Genomic DNA, 19,493 nt, shown 5'->3' on the forward strand with positions numbered 1-19,493 from the left:
CCAGTGTTGTCTCTGTTTAAAATCCAACATTTTTAGAACATGGCAAGATATATGAAATGTGAAATATTGCTTCTGGGATACCTGCAGAACTAATCCTTACTATGTTAAATAACACTTGGCTATAAAAGATGTTATTTTCTTAAAAATCAAGCAAATGACTATCCTGAATTCTTCGTGAATCAAGACAGACTTCAGGAAAATATGCCATCCAGTCAGATCAGACCTCCCACATCAGAGGTGAGAAATGACAGATTTTGGAAAACATGGATAGCATATTTTGAACTATATCTTGTAATCTTCTCTGTTATACATTTATGAAGTATTAAAACATCTATTAATTCTTTCCGTTTGTACTTCTAGTGTGCACTTATGCATAGGCTAACTTTAGAGAACATAGACTAATTTTAGAGAACAGTAAATAACTTGGAAAATTCACTACCATTTAATTATAATGCTGATTATAAATAGTGGCAATGTTGATTCTGGGAAAGATTTTGCTACTATTACAAATAATAGTACTTCTCCTCTGTGGCCAGCAACAACGGGAAATGAAGTCGTTTGTCTATCACCATTTTTACTTTTATCACAAGGTCACAGTAGTGACAGTGTTACTCTCAGAAGGAATTCATTTGGTATGGTTGCAACAGCTGCTAGCTATGCACAATGTTCCTTCCAGTGTTCTATGGCTAATTGCACTGAAAGGCTGTTCGCAACAGAATTGCCACAAGCGAAGGAGTGCCAGGCTGCCTAGTGGCGCAAAGGGAACACATCCCTTACTGCTATCATGTCTCTGACAGAGCCCTGGGACCTTAATAACTGTAGAAACAATGGGAGGAGAAGCAGGCTGTGGCGGATGGCTCCTTTTTTCTTAATTACAGCCACCGCCCCTTAGTCCCAGATAATGCTACACAATCACAAAAAGTAATAACCCAGACTAACCTGACTGCCTCTTGATGTGGGTGAAGGAGGAGAGCGCAAAAGTTGGCTTGAAACGCAACATTAAGAAAACTAAGATCATGGCATCTGGTCCTCTCACTTCCTGGCAAATAGATGGGGAAGAAATGGAGGTAGTGACAGATTTTATTTTCCTGGGCTCCAAGATCACTGCAGATGGGGACTGCAGCCAAGAAATTAAAAGACGCTTGTTCCTTGGGAGGAAAGCTATGGCAAATCTAGACAGCATACTAAAAAGCAGAGACATCACCCTGCCAACAAAAGTGCATATAGTCAAGGCTATGGTTTCCCAGTTGCAATGTATGGCTGTAAAAGCTGGACCATAAGGAAGGCTGAGCGCAAAAGGATTGAGGCCTTTGAATTGTGGTGCTGGAGGAGACTCCTGCGAGTCCCTTGGACCGCAAGGCGATCAAACTGGTCAGTCCTAGAGGAGATCAACGCTGACTGCTCTTTAGAAGGCCAGATCCTGAAGATGAAACGCAAATACTTTGGCCACCTAATGAGAAGGAAGGACTCCCTGGAGAAGACCCTAATGCTGGGAACAATAGATGGCAAAAGAAGGAGGGGACGGCAGAGGATGAGGTGGCTAGATGGAGTCACTGAGGCGGTTGGTGTGAGCTTGGGTGGACTCCGGGAGATGGTGGAGGACAGGAGGGCCTGGAGGAGTGTTGTCCATGGGGTCGCGATGAGTCGGACATGACTTCGCCACTAACAACAACAACCTGACTGCACAATTGTTCTGATACAAGTTTTGTTGTTGTTAGTCCCGTATTAATTCACAAGATCTCATAAAATATTTGGGAATGCCTAATTACAAAAAATGGTTAATGCAACAACTTTATTAGTCCCAAAAACAGAATAATAATTATTGGTGTATAAGAAAATATATTTTAGAAGTTGTAGAAAATGATTCATTATATACATACAAATTTATTATATGCTTACAATATACACATATTGAATAAAAAAGCAACTTAAGGAAGATTATGAAGTGATGAAGCCTGGTTTAAACATTGTGTAGGATACCTAATTTGGAACTGGGCTGTAATTTCTTTTTCTTGAATTTTTCTTTTGTAAAATTATATATTAAAACAAAATATTTTCTGTGTCTGAACACTTGTGGAACATCTTGTCATCAGAGATCTGCCAGGCTGTGGAGTGCTTTGTTCATAGTTTATTTTGCTGTTGTAGCTATTGGATTATCAGACTTAAATCCCAGATTAATTACCTCTTCTTTTTTTCTTCCTTATTGCCACCCTATGCTGGCTAGTTGCATATTTTTTTAATAGCAGGGGCAAGCCCCCCCACCCCATGTTTATGTGCTTTGAAACTGAATTTAAACAAGAATCCACTGCAGGGATATGAGTTGAGCCCCTGATGCCCCATGGTTTCTGCCAGCTACAATTTTATATATGCAACCTATAATCAGGGGATTTCTGTACTATGTAACCCCCGCTGCTATGGGTTATTTGACAGTTGAATAACTTTTGTTTTTCCCTACAGCACACCAACAGTTATGCAAGGCTGTTTAATCATAAAATACCCTGAACTGGCCAGGCTCACATAATACGGGTACCCTTTAATAGGGGTTCGCATATTGGGCATGGTGCCCAACACATGCTACAGTTCATCTGGAGTTAAACAATCCACAGTGCACCTGGCATGTCATGCGAACTGGGTCAAAGAAATGTTTGAGGCATGCAAAAGCTTCATTCCATGTCAGTGCCTATAATTTCCTTTGTAGTGGCATTCAGCTACTTTGACACTCCCTTATTTTAATTGCATATGAGATTTCAGCAATGTGCAACGGTGGAGTGCAATGAAATTCCTGTCTTGTTAAATGTTAAGTGCTGCATGTTGATTAGCTGATAAAGTAATCAGCTCAGAATACATCTAAGCAACAGAGGTAATTATAAAACATTGATGTCAATTAGCAGTATTCATCATAACCAATGTAAGGGCAGCCTACATATTGTTCATTTAGATAGAAATCTAAAGCACTGTAGAAGTTCAGCAATGATGGTTTAGCCAAGGCTTATTTTTTATTCCATTGAGCCATACTTTTTTGTCTTTCACAAACCATCAGTGAGCATTTTAAGCCATCACTGCAAACGCTATTCTTTTATTGTTATTTCTCCTTATTGTTAAAGAGAAAACTTCTAACTGCTGTAAGTGGACCACTTGTAGAATGTCCTGGGCTGTTACCACTCCTTGGGCAAGCCCAAGACCCTGGTGAAGCATTGTCTGACTGCAAACTGATAGTGACAGTGCTATTCACTGGATGAGCTTGCACATTATGATAACCCACACTGAGAATAAGGCACCATGGGTTTTGGTGTTCACTCACTAACCCATGTTACTGGCACCAGATTATCAGGATCAGCTCTGAAGCTTGTTATGGCTTGTTTTACGTTTCGGTCTCCTGAGTACTCCCAGCATATATCCCATGGGCCTGTGTAACACAATCCCTCACCCCTATGGAGGAATACTTTCTGTTGCTAATCCTATCCAATTCTCATTTTCCTACATCTTGGAATGACACTTGAGTAGTACCTTGTCCGCTTCCATGTGTTCCCTAACAGCAATCTCCATTTTTAATTTTCCCATGCACACTTGCGCAAGGTTGCTTCAGCATATATTATCTTTTTAATTGACATACTTACTTAGCAGAGTGGCTTTCTGAATTGCCTGATCAGAACTCAACTTTAAGTATTTTGTCTTTACAAACTCATGCAGTAATTATACAATGCCCCCCCCCCCCGCCCCTCCCCCCCCCCCCCTTTCTCTCACACACGCACAGCTCCCAAACTTTAAAAGTGGGATAATTACTGAAAATAAAATGCAGGAAAAATAAAATCTGATAACAAACCCATAAGAATGTACAGGCTCGTTATGGCCATTACCATTATTATTGCAGCATGAATGGCAAGCACAGTGATGGGCTCAGAGGATCCTCTCCACACGTGCCTGCAGTGTGCCATGGAGGCTAGCATGGCTATGTTGGAAGTGCAGCTTGCTATGACACGCATGCCTGGAGCAGGCAATGGGTAAAAATGTCCGTCAAAGCCCGTGGGCTGTTGTAGGCTTCAGCAGCTAGAAACTACCCATTCCAACTTCATGTGACACAACTATTACTTTGTTTCCACTGCCATGACAAGGGCTAATGGTTTTAATATGCTAAACAGGTACATTAGGGCTGACAATTTTAATTGTTTGTAATATTTAAGACTAATTTTCTTTTAATGTGCTTAGCTTTTAGAGCTTCATGTTCTTTATGTTCCGGAAGATGTGTGGAATTTTAAGTTGAAGACAGTTCCTGTTGATGTTATTAGCAAATTCCTTTCAGCTGGATTTATAAGGTGAGTTGTATTAGCAATTCTGTATAAGCATCCACTTTGGCTGCTATAAATAGATGTACAACTTTCTAAAAGCCAAGTGACATGTGGCAGGAATGTTTTGTGATTCTTCCCACTTTTTTTCTAAAATGAAAACCACCCATGGGGGCTAAAATCAAGAACAAAAAACTTGCAGAGGGAGCACTTGAATCCTCTTATTGCTTGTTTGTCTCCTTAGTTTAGCGTCAATCTGTTTTCTGCAACAGAAAAGCAATGCAGTTGGTTATCTTTCTCCACAACTCTTGGGAAACGAAGTTCTGGGCAGAGGTATATTTTGGGTAGACAAGCAGCAAAAATAAAAAGGGTAAAGTAACCCCATTCCATCCTGTTCCTTTGTTCCTGACTTAAGCTTCTTGTGTTTCTTTTTAACCTAGTTACTGTCGTCTGTTTGCAAACAATTTTAGTAGTTCCTTGCTTGTACATCACAGAAATGATTAGTGTCCTATTAACGTAGTTCATTCCTGGCACTGTTGACTTATAATGAAGAAAAAGCCTTTCTTAATAACCTGAAACACTGCCTGGAACCCCAGTTGGGTTAGCAATGATGTCACGTAAACATCAAATTAGCAGTTTCAGCTAAAACTGCAACACAGCCTCAACCGGATGAATCACATAAACAAAGAGGCTTATTTTATTATATAAGTTTCTGGTTCTATACAGCGTTGAGGCCTCTATTTCAGAAGCCTATTCCAACTTGGTGCCCTTCAGACACATTGGACTAAAACTCCTGTTAGCTGCAGCCAGCAAGGCCAGTGGTCTGATATGATGGAAGTCGTAGTCCAACACATCTGGAGAACACCAGGTTGGGGAAGCCTGTTTTGTTTGTTTTCAAAATAGATGCTTAGGAGTTCGTACATTTAAAAAAAATCCACCGTGGTGCCAGTGGACTTTGAAAGTTTAACGTTCAAGGATTAAGCTTCCGAGTGGCCACTTGCAATTTCTGAGGCATAATTAGATTGCTTTTGCCAGTAAGGATTTTAAAGCTGAAATCGTATATCCCCTTACATGTAAGTAGGCTGAATTCAGCGAGTGCTATTTCTGAATAGATGTACCTAGGATTATGCTGCAGATGTACATGCTTTCTAAACTAGATTTACTTGAGGATTTAATCAGGTTTAGAAATGATTTTTGATTCAGGTCAGAGCAATCATCTTGTGCCATTTAAGTTAAAAATCTGTCTTATTGTAGATTCTGTGCCATGAGAAATCAGAATAGAAATGTCAGAGACATCAACCCAAATTCAATACTTCATTGTGTACCGTTGCAAATGTTTGCATTTGTATCATGTTGTTACATCACTGAAAAGCAAATAGTGCTAAAAGAAGTGGTATTGTGATCTTGAATGTTGCTAAAAGTGCCAGAACTGAACGGAGCAGGAATTCCTAACCACTTCTAGCTATAGATGCAAAGCCACATCCCATTCAACCGGTTCATATCTATGTTTCCTTTATATAGCAACCTGCAAAGCCACATATATCCACCATTATGTACATGTATTCATGTAATCTGATATTCTAGGGTGTCACCTCATTTGACATTAAGAACATTGAGAAAGCATCTTGGAGAGTACCTAGGTGAAGATGTAATTGTGGATAAATTTATCTTTCTAAAATGTATAGGGAAGAAACTTGCAGTGGTAAGTTATATCTGTTTCTGCTGATTTTTCGTAGGTGGGCTCTACACTTTTTTCAAATGTTCTTGATCAAAAGGGAAGTGGGAGCTCTTGCAAGAGAAGGGAGGGTGATGGATCACATGTTCCTATGGTCTGCTTCAAATTTTAAAACAGCAATTTGCAAGAAACCTGTGCCATGTCTGTGCCAGACCGCTGTAAATAAGGTTTGAGTCTCTCATTCAGTTAATGCATTCCAAAGTAGACTTTTACAAATGGTAACATATTTTTGATTTACTTGAAAGGGAACACTGAAATAGATTTATAGAATTTGGGAGGTCACAGCAACTCTGTGTAATCGTATCTAAGTGAGCATCCCACTCTTATATTGTTCAGCAGTGCTTTAAGATGCAATCCAATGCATGTTTAGATGTATGAAAAAAGACTTACCAAAAAAAAAAAAGACTCCCAGAATTCCCAAGCTCAGCAGCCCCTTAATCTCTTCGAGATACTACTTTTTCATTAGAGTTCTCTGAACACTCTAAAAACATGTTGCTTCTTCTTTAAGAGGAATCAGCAGCCTTATTTTTTATCCAATGAAGGAAGTGACATGCAAATTAAGAAATAGACTATTTTCCTTAAAATAAACAAAGGCTTTCCATTTAAATGAAAATTTTCTATTCTTGTAAAAATGGGAAAATTGGACTTTTACAGGAATCAGTTGTACATGATCTTACATAAGCATATCTTATATACTTATGTGTCCTCTGGGCTGCCAGATAGCCACAGACAACACCAAAGGTTTTTATTTCTTTTATATGAGAGAGAACACTGGAAATTGAATGAAAAAAAGCATTTGTAAATGAAAAGATTATAATAATCCAACTGCAATATTTCCCAAAATTCTACTTAGTGTTTTCCCCACCCTCTGAACAAGGTTGAATATGGCTTTTAAATAAACATAACATTTATTATAATCTGTCTAGCAAGAAAGTAAAACAAGAAAGAAAGTAGCAAGAAAGTGAATAGCATTTTGATTAATGCTGCTTTTGTTATATTCGAAGGTGAAAACAAAGCAAGAGACAGAACTGAAGCTCAAATTGTTTGCTCCTCCCTATGTATGTATATTTCACATCAATTTTAAGAGCAAGCATATTGTTATTAATTACTTTGATTGGTTTTTTCTTTCAACTTTACTTGCTGTATGTTTCAGGCATTTTATCCTGAACTGTATTTGTTACCAGTAGAAGAAAGTATTTATTCATCATTATCAGCTCCAGAGAGACACCACAATAATGCAGAATACGTGCTGGCATGCGCATCACATCACAGACCACACAGTTTACCTGCTCCAAATCTTGATGGTCAAATCTCACCAGTTTTTGGAAGTTCCTTGAAAAATCAATTCAGTCAGACTCAGGAAAATGTTGATTTTTTAGGATGGAATGAAGGTGAAAAGGAAAGTGCCCCAGTTCTACATATAAAACAGAGCTCTGAGCAAGAAAATAATGAAAGGATTCAAGAAAAAAGTAGCTCTCAAAGAAAAAAAGGTGAGGAATCTAGCCAATGTTTAGAAGAAATGCAGTGAAAATCATGTCTAATGATTGTATGCAGGTCAAAGCACAATGAAAGCAACATTTCTTTCATTCTAATGTTTAAAAACTGATTTTAGCTATTTATCTAATATGAACAGTAATTCAAATTAAAGAAAATCAGATACATCATCCCTTAAAATTATCAGAACAGGGAGGCACAGCATTAATTTCCTTCTGTATAATCCAGGCTTGGGCCTGCTGTGTCAGGAGGTATATATGATAACATTAGTGGCTTTCCCATCTTTTGATCTGAACCTTGTGCCTCTTAACATTAACCGTTTTGTTTTCTGGAGGATCCAGTCAGACTTTATTTATTAATTAAAAGCTTTTATATACCCTCCACTAAAAGTGTCTCAGGACAGTTTTACAATAAAAGTAAGACAAAATAAGATAAAATAGAGCACAGCATCCAATTTCCAATAAATAAAACCACTTTAAAACCAATTATTAAAATAATGAGAAAATACAAAGGTTTTCACCTGGCACCAAAAAGAATAAAGTGTTGGCACCAGGCAAACCTTTCTGGGGAGTGTATTCCATAATCAGGGTGCCACCGCAGAAAAGTCCCTTCTCCTAATCTCCTTCAAGGAGGGCTCCCAGAGAAGGACCTCCGCCTCTACTTCTCCAGAGCATCCTTTATCACATTGCTGATTTTCATTGAATTATGGGTGATTCTAGTGAAAATCACAGGGAGGAGGAGACCTCCGGATCCATGCTTGAAAGGAAAGAAATTTTGCTAGTTCTGCAGTCTCCAAGGGAGTACCCCCGGACAGCCCCTTTGTGCCTACGTGGCACATGCTGCTCTTCATTTTAAAGCATATTTTTAAGCTTCCCAAATCCTCAGAAAATAAAAGAGGCAGATGGCTGAAGCCCAGCTCTTCATTTCAAAGCTGCCCAGATGCTTCCTACCAGTGTTATTTTTTTGTAAAAAAAAAAGTGCTGGAACTCACGTCGCCGCCGGCAGTAAGCACTCAGCGCGCGACCACACGCACCAATCCAGAGCCCAAGCTGAGCAGCCCTCACTGTCTCACTATCAGATAGCAGATAGCAGACAGAAAAGCAGCCCTCAGGCACTATGTTAATGGTGTTTGCTGCTGATCTGCTATGCCTGACAAAATCATCATAAAATCCATTGGAAAAAAAGGTGCCAGAACACCGTTCTGGTGCGTTCAATGACAAAAAAAGCCCTGCTTCCTACCAAAGAAAAATTACATTGTGGGAGGTAGGGGGTGTTCTGCCACTGCACACAGTGATGATGGCAACCATGGGGTGTTTAGCATGTGCTGTGGGCATGCTTTGGGCTGGGTAGAAAGCCAGTTTGTGGCTTGGGCCTATGTTTTGCCTGTGTGTGCGAGAGAGAGAGTGCTGCCTGAGTTACGTATGTCTGGGGTGTCTTGCTTCTGTGAGCATGTTTCTCTGAAGATTGTCATTGTGCCTTTCGTGGTATTTGTTGTGATTTGCCATTTGAGGTGCAGCCTTCATTTCCACTTTGTACCTTTCATCAGTTTCTCTTCTGTGAAATGGCTATTGAAGCAGAAAACTTTAGGTTCATAAGAATTGTTCTGTGTATGGAACTCAGACACCACCTCTGCCTTGTTCTTAGATTATTTGGAAGGTTCCTTTCCATGTAACCTCAGCAATATTCCCTCTAGGTTCTTGTGACTAGCTACATCTACCATAATACTCATTTTGTGATAGTGCCCACAGCACACTCAAAATTTCAGATGTTTCCACAAGTCCAGAAAGGTTGGGGACATTGCTTAGTACATTGTGGTGATGGAAAGTTAATTAAATACGCAAGTAATGGACGGCATACAAATTTTATAGATAGATAGATAGATGTGAGTCAGTTGGGATATTGCACTTGTGGAACCTCCTTCTTTGCACATGACCGGAACCTTTCTGCATCGTGGGGGGTCCCTTTGTCATATGTATTGCAGGGACACCTGTTGGCAGGTATACAGGACCCCTAAATTGCTTGGGTCTCTCACCAAGAGCATCTGAATGAAATAATAAGTATGAGATATTGAAAGCATATTAGAGGGTATAAAATAGTATAGATCTACTACTGAGTCACTTTTTAAAAGGTCTTGCAGATGATTTGAAATTCATCAACAAATGCCATTACATGATGATTCACTGGGTGAATTTGTATTAATAGTTCCAGATAAGATACTGTTAGTCTCACACCACCTTTCATCACTTTTAACTGCAATCTCCACAAAACACTAGTATTGGTTTCCACTTACAATATCTTGCCCTGTTCCCTACTGACTGGAGTGGGGGAATAAAGATGGATAATTTTCAACAATTCCTTAGCATGTGTGAGCCATTTCTCTGTAGTTTCCCTAGCAAGAGATGAGCCTAGCAACTTTGTCATTCGACTGTTAGAGGAGTTTCTTGAAAATCTGGCTGCATCAAACCGCTACTGTCCAACCCTCCAAATGTACAATAATATAATGCTACCAGAATTAAGAGTAGAAGTCATAGAAGGTATATTGCCATTACCAAGATGAATCCTGGAGCATAAGAAAACTAGGAATTTCACAGAATAGGGACCTGTTCTCTCAAAGACTAGTGCCATATTTGGGCATTTCATGGCAGTGCCCAAACTGGTTAGCTTCCCTGCCATATTTTGGCATAAATGTCCATTTGTCTATTTATTTGTACTTTTGACTTGCTTACAGCATAGTATATGCAAAGCTTATTTGTATTTAATAAAGATTCCAGCAATATCAAGTGTCACTAAAACATAACTTTTATTCCTTTTTGCATTTTTAAGAAGATGCTCCACTTGAAGCACATACAAAAAGTTGATAAAATAATTCAAATTTCTAAATCCAATTTCATACAATAAAACCTTCATGATACAGCTAAATATGGTGTGTTGAAATGCAACGTAGTGATTCATAAAATTCTGTAGTTCTCTGAAGTATGCCATATATGTAACTGTATAAATCCTAATCAGTGATTGTGTATATTGCTAGGAGAAACTCAACAGAAGACAAGCAAAAGCGAATCCATTGCATTGCCCTTTACTCAGCATGATTTAAATCCTGCAAGACAGAACGCTGAAAAAAAAATGGCATCAGCAAAAATGCATCAGAGTAAGTCACACAGCCACATTCAAGAAAAGCTTAATAATTCCAGAAAAGGTGAGTAATACAAGAAGACTGTTAATCGGAATAATGAGAAAAGGGAAAAATCAGCTTACAAGTGGGGGGGGGGGTGTTGCAGAATGGGCACTCACTAGTGCCATGCTATGAACTGTGGTGGCTCATTTAAGCCACCACAAGTGGTTACACAAATTTGGTTGTCGGGTGTTTTTTCCAGTTGCTCTTAAAACTTGTTTTATCCTGGTTTGCAAGTCAGGAGAAACATGATTTCTGGAGAACCCTGGCTTATTGGGATCAAGTAACAGGCTTGTGCTTTCTGCCAGCCACAAATCATGGCTTATGATTCTGCATTGTTTGAGAGGAGAAAAAGCAGAATCAGCAGTTCAAATGCGATGATAAACCATGGAGAGAGGGCCCGTGGTTAGTTCTGCTGCCGCCACCAACAGAAGGAGCTAAGTGGAAATGATCAGAACAAACATGCTATTCTTCCCAGTAAGTCCAGGTTCCCTAAACTCTGACTTACTGGGATGTGCAAATCAGGGTCAGGGTTTCTGTCACTGGAAGATGGTTGTAGGCCAACATCCTTCCCTCTCAAGGCCCTAGCTCTTTTTTCAATCTTGATAATTTTTACTTTTACTTCAAGTGACTGTGCTTGGAATTTGTACATGCTCACTGCAGTAAATCTAACACAGAGATAATGTAGGGAAGAGGTGGTTGACCTTTAGGGAATTTTGGCCTTTTGTAATATTGTGGTATCAAGTTTTCACCCAGTACTTGTCACCCAAATATCTACATATCATGCCATTTCATTTAGAATTTATTTAGAATGAAGAATTCCCACATGTCTCAAAAGTATTGTTTGGAGATTTGAGAACATGGCACAAGATCATATACTTGCTCTCCTTTTTCCATCCTCTTTAAATACCAGTTCCCTTTCCTTGACTGGATAGCTCTTACCAAAGCTTGCAGTGACATCCAAATCGGACAAACTGTGGTCAGTGCAAACGTCAAACTATTGTTTGAAATTAGACTTGAAGTGGGTTTGCAGACTCTGAAGTGAAGGCCAGCACTAATTATGGTTGCCTGCTTCAGAACATCAGCAAATTATTGTTAGAGTAACTTGGAAATGAAAGAGGAAATTGGTGCTGAAGAAAAGGGATGTACAAGCCCACAGCAAGTTTGTGACCGAACAAATCTTGGCATGAAGAGTTATCTAAACTGGGTTGTGTTTTCACGCAACACAACCAGCACTTCAGAGAGAGTACAAAGACACTTTTCTCAAAGTACACTCCTCATTTTGTAAAGATGCCTAGTCAGGTCAGGACCAGGCAGTTCCTTGAAAAGCAAGATTGCACTTTGCAAACTGGGGGAGCAGGGACATATTTACTTTCAGCCTGGACCAGCCACTACAGAGGATGGTTTTGGCCATCAGCCACCCTCCCTGGTTAGTACCCTTTTAAACCTCATCTATTCTGTTTGCAAAAATGGAGCACTTTGTATTTTTATACAATGAACACAATTAATTGTACATGTTATTACACTAAAAAAACAGGGGATTAGTCCCTACTGATAGAGTTCCTTCAGAGGGCAACATGCAGGTGCTTAGAATGTGGATCAGTAAGGTTGCCCTGAGAGGCAGCTTTTGCAATCTCCAGAAAATGCTGTAAAAATAAAAAAGCAAGCTTCAGTAGAATCAAAACAACTCACAATAGCTCTGGGAAGGATAGATGTCTTTCTAGTTGTCCTTTCAAGGGTTGCGCTGGTATTTCTGGGGCAGAAAACAATGGCAGTCATTTCATAGCTGCTTGCCTGGGGTGGCCGGCGTTTCTGCTGCTCTTGCCAAGTGGCTCTTGCCTTGTTGCTTCGTCTGGATCCTGGTAACACAGCAATCTCGGGAATGACTAGGAAACCCTACAACAAGCCAAAGCAACAAAGAAGTCACTCCACAAAAGTGTGCCAGGTTAAGACAACATGCCAAGTCAATGTGGCTTTGAAGCCATGCTGGCATAGCCTGACATTCAATCTCCATCAATGTGACCCTGACGGAAGTGGCTTCATTTTTGTCCATGGGGGTTTATAGGTTCAGAAAGTATAAGGTATTTTTGAGGTCCTTCACTTTACCCAATCTGTTGTACATTCATTAGTGACTGACTAGAAAGAAGATCACTCTACCAAACCATTGATTTTGGCTGGTAGGTAACAGAAATAGAAAGAGGTGTGTGGATTGCAGAGAGATAAAGAATAATTTGCACTTTGTTTGATGTAGAAGAACCCTCTAACATGTTGGATTCAGGTGCAAAAAATGGGGTCAGTCCACCAGGTGATGGAATGTGGAGACATACCACAGGAGATTCTGGAATCCCAGAATCCTTGGAAGACAGAGACCTGGAATATTTATACAGCAAGAGGTAACAAAATACAGAATTTACTATGCTGGTAGTATTAGCTGTTTTTAAAATTACATCAAGGATTCCTAATAGATTGAATAATGGAAAAAGTAAACACTTTAATCCACTTTCAGACAAATATAATAAAACGTGAATTTGTTCTATCTCATTTTCTGCATGTGAGTGTAGTGCATCTTTGGAATACTTGAATCTAGTCCAATTTGTCACCAATTTCAGTACCCTATTGTTCAGACTGATAACCAAAGCAAAAGTACCTGCCACCCTATCACACTGTGTACTAGACCCACCAGTCTCTTAAACTCATTTAAATAAAGTGCTTGGTTTCTAATGGAGTTGTTACACTGTACTTTGATTTCATCTATAGCCACCAGCATCATCAAATTGCCAAGTCTGCCACTGGGACTGATAGTGCACTGGATCATCAGGTACATTCCAAAGATCAAGCGAAACAATCCCTGTTAGCTAAGATCAGCTGTTACAGCTTCAGGAACTTGGGTTATATTTATTCTTTCTGATTTAAAAATGTGACAATAATATATCACTGCTGAGAGGGGGGAGTTTCAAGGTTCATCTTTACCTGCTCCTGGCCAGATGCAAAACTGATCATCAGTGTATCTCCAATAAATTTGAAAAAGTAAGTTCTAAAGTAAATGGCACTAGATGTACACAGACACAGGCAGGCAGGCAGGCAGGCAGGCAGGCAGACACACACACACACACACACACACACACACAAAGAGAGAGAGAGAGAGCAAGCGAGCGAGCGAGCGCCAGCTAAGTAAGGAACAGCTGAAACTGATGTGTGTTTATTTGGAACATCCACTCATTTGTTTCTCCCCACACAATAACCCACCATGGGTGAAAAGCAGAATTGGACTATTTCTTGTAGAGTGTCTTGTTTGTGGGCAACAAGCCACCCTGGCAACTGCCGGCTTATTTAGAGGTTTTTGAATCCACAATGGCTAGTCATGTCCTCTGGACCCAGGCGACTGACCCCATCCTGGGTACTGAGAAGAGGGCTAGTGCGTGTCTCTTGGCAAAAGCAGCAAAAATTGCTTGCTGCTCTTTTTAAACTTGCCCAGACTACCGGCTGTGCCAGCCACACCACAAGTATCCAAGTGGCACTTGGGGGTGCCCATCACTCGTTTGGGGCCCCTGGGTACCATTTCAAGCCCTTTTGTGCACATCACAGCCTTTCTTCCCCTTTCTTCCTTGGAAATCACAGAAAGTAATCTCCAATCTGATAGCTAGTGACATCCCCTTCAAAGTGCCCTAGAATTTTTTAAAATTTTTAAATTAGTGTGAGAAATTCGGCAATCTTTTCCTTCAGTTTTTATTTTTTTATTTTGTTGTGGGACTTGTACAAATAGGCACTTTTGCAAGTCTGAAATGAGTGGCCTCATCTAGGCATTATCTTTGTTGGCAGCCCGCAAGGCCATTGACCCAGAGCATAGCTTTTTACTTTGCTTTAGCCATGGGGGCTTGTCAGGAACATGAACATTCATGCACGCATATGGCCCTGCCAAGAACCCTTTTAATAGGGGTCTGAGCTGTCAAACTTCTGTGCTCCTGTAAAAGAGAGTAGCTTCACTTTTCCATGTTCTTAGGCACCTATAATCTCAGAAAGGATGGAAAAGTGTGAGGAACCAGACAGGAGTTAGGTCCAGAAACCATCTCGACTTCAGTGATACTTTGCTGCAAACGGTCAACAGCAGTAAGAGTGTGAAAGGCAAGAGGAGAGCTCACTCCTTACCAGAAATTCTGCTTCTGAAGAATGTTATGGTACCTATTAGCAAATTATTTATTTATTTATTTATTTTTCTATTTATATCCTGCCTTTTTCCTACAAAGGGCTCAAGGCAGCTTACATCTCCTCCTCCATCTTATCCCCACAACAACAACCCTGTGAGGTACGTTGGGCTGAGAGTCTGTGACTGGCCCAAAGTCACCCAGTTGGCTCCATGGCTGAGCGGGGACTAGAACCCAGGTCATCTGAGTCCCAGTCCCCTGCTCTTAACCACTACACCACACTGGCTCTCTATGATACTTCTATGATATTTGTCCGACTTTATAAACCTAAATTGGAAGCATTTGTTTTTTATGCTTTTCTTAGACTGACATACAGTTTTTCAGCATCTGGGCAGTTCACCACCACCAAACATTCTTTTTCGCCTCCCACTGTATTTATTCTACTCCTGTTAACAGCCCTGCAGGAGAGGCTCTGTTGAGCACTGCATTGGTTAGCAAAGCCTGATGAATGCAGAAGAGAGCTCTCTCCTGTGCTGTCCCCAAACTACAGAATACACTCCTGTCCGAAGTGTAGTTGCTTCCCACTCTTTCCGCTTCTAGCAAAAGATGTCAAGATGCAACTTGGCTTTCAAATGTTTGTGGTTTGATTGTTTTTGATGTTTAATAATGGTTGTATTGCTGCTTTAAGATATGTTATTCTTTTTATTGTTTTGATGCAAACCACTTAGGTGGTTTTTTACAGTAAGGAAATATAAAAATAGTTTAAATTAAAAAAGAATACATTTTATGTTCTAAGATCACTCTCTGAGACAATAGTGAAGTTCAGCATGTCTGGCCAGCAGTCTGCATGGTGTATATCCAACTATTCACACCAGACACAAGGGTAGGCAGAAAGCAGATTCCTGGAAGTTTTGAATGTCACCTTCCCAAATTCTGCACCATTGGCCATGCTGGTAGGGAATTTTGGAAGTTCAAGTCCAAAATTCCTGGATTCTGCACATCCCTGCTCTAAAGCATGCCCAAACTACATTGCAGTGCTTAGGTGCTGGGGAAAGGGATCGATGTAGTTCAAGAGTTTGAAAGTGATTGTTTTAGATACAGAGGAGGGTTGAGCTAGTTTTTCCTTGACTTTCTTCTGTGTCATCTATTCTAAAAACAATATAGTATATTAATGCACTTTTTATTTTGCCCTAGACTGACAAGAATGGGCTAAGTGACCTTGCAAATCCAAGCCAGTTTCTTTCCCCTCCTACTCCACCTCTTCTAGCTGTGTCTATAAACAAAGCTGCAGTTGCCAATAAACCATTTCCAATAGAGGGTAAGCAAGCCCAAAAGATTTAGAGTCAGCAAAACTCTCTTTTGTGAAATTCATGGACCTGCCCTATTCCTGAAATGAGTTTCTGATTCTTCTTGATTATTTTTAGTAATGCCAAAGCCCCAGTGCATGAGTAGCACATATTGCAGATGCATGGACACAACAGGACACTACTAGAGATAAATTATGTAAATTTATTCTAAATATATATTACACTCATGGTTTACATATGGGTTTCTCAGTGGGTCATCTGGTTGGCCATTGTGGGAATGGAATGCTGCATTTGATAGGCCTTTGGTCTGATCCTGCATGGGACCTTTTCTATTTCCCAGCATAGTTCAAAACCAAAACTGTGGGAAGCAGTCCTTGCGGAAATGTTTTGGAGTACAATTTTCAGTGTTCCTGACCATTGGCCATGCTGGCTGAGAGTTGAAGTCCAAAAAACTTCTGGGGGGACCAGAATGAGGCAAGGAGTGGTACTGGTACACCAGTACTACTGCTTCCTCATACCTGATCTATACAGCGTGTCTGTGGATCCCAGGTGGCATGCAGGAATTGGAAGGTCCAGATGAGCATAGCCAAGAACTGCCCCCACTCCAAAAATGCAGATGATCTTTCTTTGATTAATATCTCACATTTCTATGGCTGACTAGATTTTTAGTTAACTTTAGTTCATTGTTCTAAATCACACAGAAGCTAGGCAGACTGAATCAAGATCCAGATATATAGGACTTTTTTCCTGGAGGCACTGCAGCCTGAAAATTCTTTATATCCCACCTTCACTAAATGTGGGTTTCTTTCCCATAGGTAATGAATTGAATATTCAGCTACAACATATCAAAGCAGAAAGAAAGCACCTGGAAGAGACTAGAGAGGAGCTAGTTAAAAAAGTAAAAAGCTTGCTTGAGCAGAACAAGTTCAAAAGATATTATGGTAAGTTTTAGAATGAGATATCAAATCTTGCGAACAGACCAACCATCTATTTTGTTTTGCTTATGCTTTTAGGCTAATTGCTAATTGTTGTCAGGTTTCTAACTAATTATGCACAGGATTACACCCTTAAAGGTTTGATTTGTATTCTCCTCAGTTTATGCCTCCCTCCCTTCCTTTGTTTTACGTCTATTTGTTTACCAGGATCCCACACTTACTTTGAAACTATGGTCTCTGATATGTTTTGATTTACAACTCGCATCAGCTAAGTAAGCATGGCAACTGAAGGATGATAGAAGCTAGAGGCCATCCTAGGTTTTCAGTTTCCACAAGCTAAAGTCCAGTTAATCTCACCTTCTCATGAGAATTATAAATTGTTTTCATTACATATTTTTGGTTTACATAACTGCAGAGAAATATTGGTTACTATTCTGATTTTAAGCTACAATTCTATACATATTTTCCTAGAAATAAGCTCCACTGGAATGAAATGAAATTACTTATGAGCAGACCTGTATGTTATAATAAGCTATATACTTGCTCTCCTTTGTTTGTTTGTTTTTGGTGCAGCCCGAGAGTCCTGGAAAAAGAAATATTTTGAAGCAAAGAAAGTGACATTTTCAATGGAGGAAGTTTTAAATAAATTGCGGGAAGATTTAGAGCTTCACTATCAGAAATTATTGATGCAACTGCAAGCCAGGAATGTCAGGAAAAAACGAAATAATTTAACCCACAGCATCAATTCAAAGGTAACGTTTGTTAAATTTTAGCTTCTCTTTCCATAAAATCTAGGTTTTTTTTCATATACTGTAGCCAAATATGCATTTCTTCGTCGTGACTTCTGTGCATTACACATATGGGCTCTGTGCCTGCACAGTGCCTTTGGCCGGAAGATTGACAGCTAACGGTTTTTTGGTGGGAAGCTCCGCTCCCCTCCCCCATGGCCTATAAAGAGCGGAGCGTCTGCCATTTTGTTCAGTCTTTGCGACTGCCGTTCACTGTGCCTCGTGCCGCTTTCATCTTTCGCTTGACCGTTTCCTCGTAGCTATTGTCTTCTTCTCATTCCCAGTTTTTATATCCCTAAAACTCTTGTTACTTCTAGTTTCTTCTTCTATCGTTCTAGTGTTCCATCTCTCCTTTAAAAACAAAAAGAAAAACCCAAAAATATATTCTTACCCTCTGCACTGTCTCCTTTTCTCTTCTCGTTCTTTCTGCGATGGCGCAGCGAGCGGCCTTCCACAAGTGTGCGGAGTGCGGGTCGAAAATGTCTCCATCCGACCCACATGATCTATGCCTCCTCTGCTTAGGGGAGGGGCATAGTACTGTCAGGTGCTCCCACTGTCTGGCCTTCTCCAAACAAGCCAGAAAAAACTGGGAGAACCACCTCTGGAGACTCCTGTGGGATCGGGCTCTCATGCAGTCCGACCCACTGGTCACTGCTCCGAAGCCTGGCCCGGCTGCAGTGGTACCGCCCTCCCGTCCATCGGATGAAGGTGCCTCTGCTTTGAGGGCCCCACCAGCTTCTCCTAAGAAAAAAAGGGAGAAGCACAAGCATGCCAAGGCGGTAAAACCTGCCAAAAAGGCCAGGAAGGAGAAGCCTTCTAAGTCAACCCCAAAAGCTAAGGATCCGAATCGACCCTGACACCGTACCTCGGGTTCAACAGTAGCATCAGTACCGGCACCTTCTACCGTGCCGGCACCACCCAAGCTGGCGATCCAGGCAGCCATGAGGGTCACCCCTCAAGGGTCTCCTCACCGTGTGGCTGACCCCCTGGTTGAACAGCCTCCAGCTGTCCAACGGGGTTCGATCTCGGATGGAGAGATCCAGGACTCTCCCCACAGGGCTAGGTCACCAGCCCCTATGCCCGCGGCTATGCTGGAGGCGGATGTGGTTGACACCCCGCCTAGGACCCGCAGAAGCCATTCTAGGGAGCAGCGGTCCGAGAGGGGAGAGGACTGGCGTCGTCCCTACTATCCATCTTGGGACGAGCCATACTCGACCGGATACTATCCCGCTCCAAGGGATCAACCACAATTTCACCTTCATGACCGCTCGCCCCATCCGGATCCAAAGCACTCACCCCCGGAACCACGGGATGATAGCAGCCACTCCGTCTCACCAGCAGAGTCTTCCTCTTCAGCTCATCCTTATTACGGCACGGATTCCGACGACTCCGATTTGGACTCGACCTCTCCTGATGCTACGGTAACCTCCCAGGGCCCCGCATCACCGGATGAGTCACATGTGTCCTTTGCGGAGCTGATGGGCAGCCTCGTCCAATCTTTGGATATAGACGCCGTCCAACAGCCAGGGCCGTCTACGGACAAAATATACGACATCGTCCGTGGGGAGCAGTCCACCTCCAACGTCCTGCCACTGGTTACCACCTTGCGGCAGGCGATGACCCAGCCCTGGGACTTG

The 19,493-nt window shown here is 41.1% G+C and overlaps 1 protein-coding gene across 1 annotated transcript in view; it reads left to right on the forward strand.

The window, feature by feature from the left end:
* The window catches only part of SPATA1 (spermatogenesis associated 1), a 35,961-nt gene that overhangs the window by 3,193 nt on the left and 13,275 nt on the right, over positions 1 to 19,493 (forward strand). Inside the window, 11 exon segments of the mRNA XM_044432241.1 lie at positions 129 to 237; positions 4,207 to 4,313; positions 5,868 to 5,985; positions 7,023 to 7,076; positions 7,172 to 7,508; positions 10,541 to 10,708; positions 12,936 to 13,077; positions 13,442 to 13,502; positions 16,021 to 16,144; positions 16,949 to 17,074; positions 17,642 to 17,820. Of these exon segments, the coding sequence (XP_044288176.1) occupies positions 129 to 237; positions 4,207 to 4,313; positions 5,868 to 5,985; positions 7,023 to 7,076; positions 7,172 to 7,508; positions 10,541 to 10,708; positions 12,936 to 13,077; positions 13,442 to 13,502; positions 16,021 to 16,144; positions 16,949 to 17,074; positions 17,642 to 17,820 (1,525 nt within the window).

The sequence above is a fragment of the Varanus komodoensis genome, unplaced genomic scaffold, assembly GCF_004798865.1.
Source record: "Varanus komodoensis strain SLA01 unplaced genomic scaffold, ASM479886v1 scaffold24, whole genome shotgun sequence".
NCBI lineage: Eukaryota > Metazoa > Chordata > Lepidosauria > Squamata > Varanidae > Varanus > Varanus komodoensis.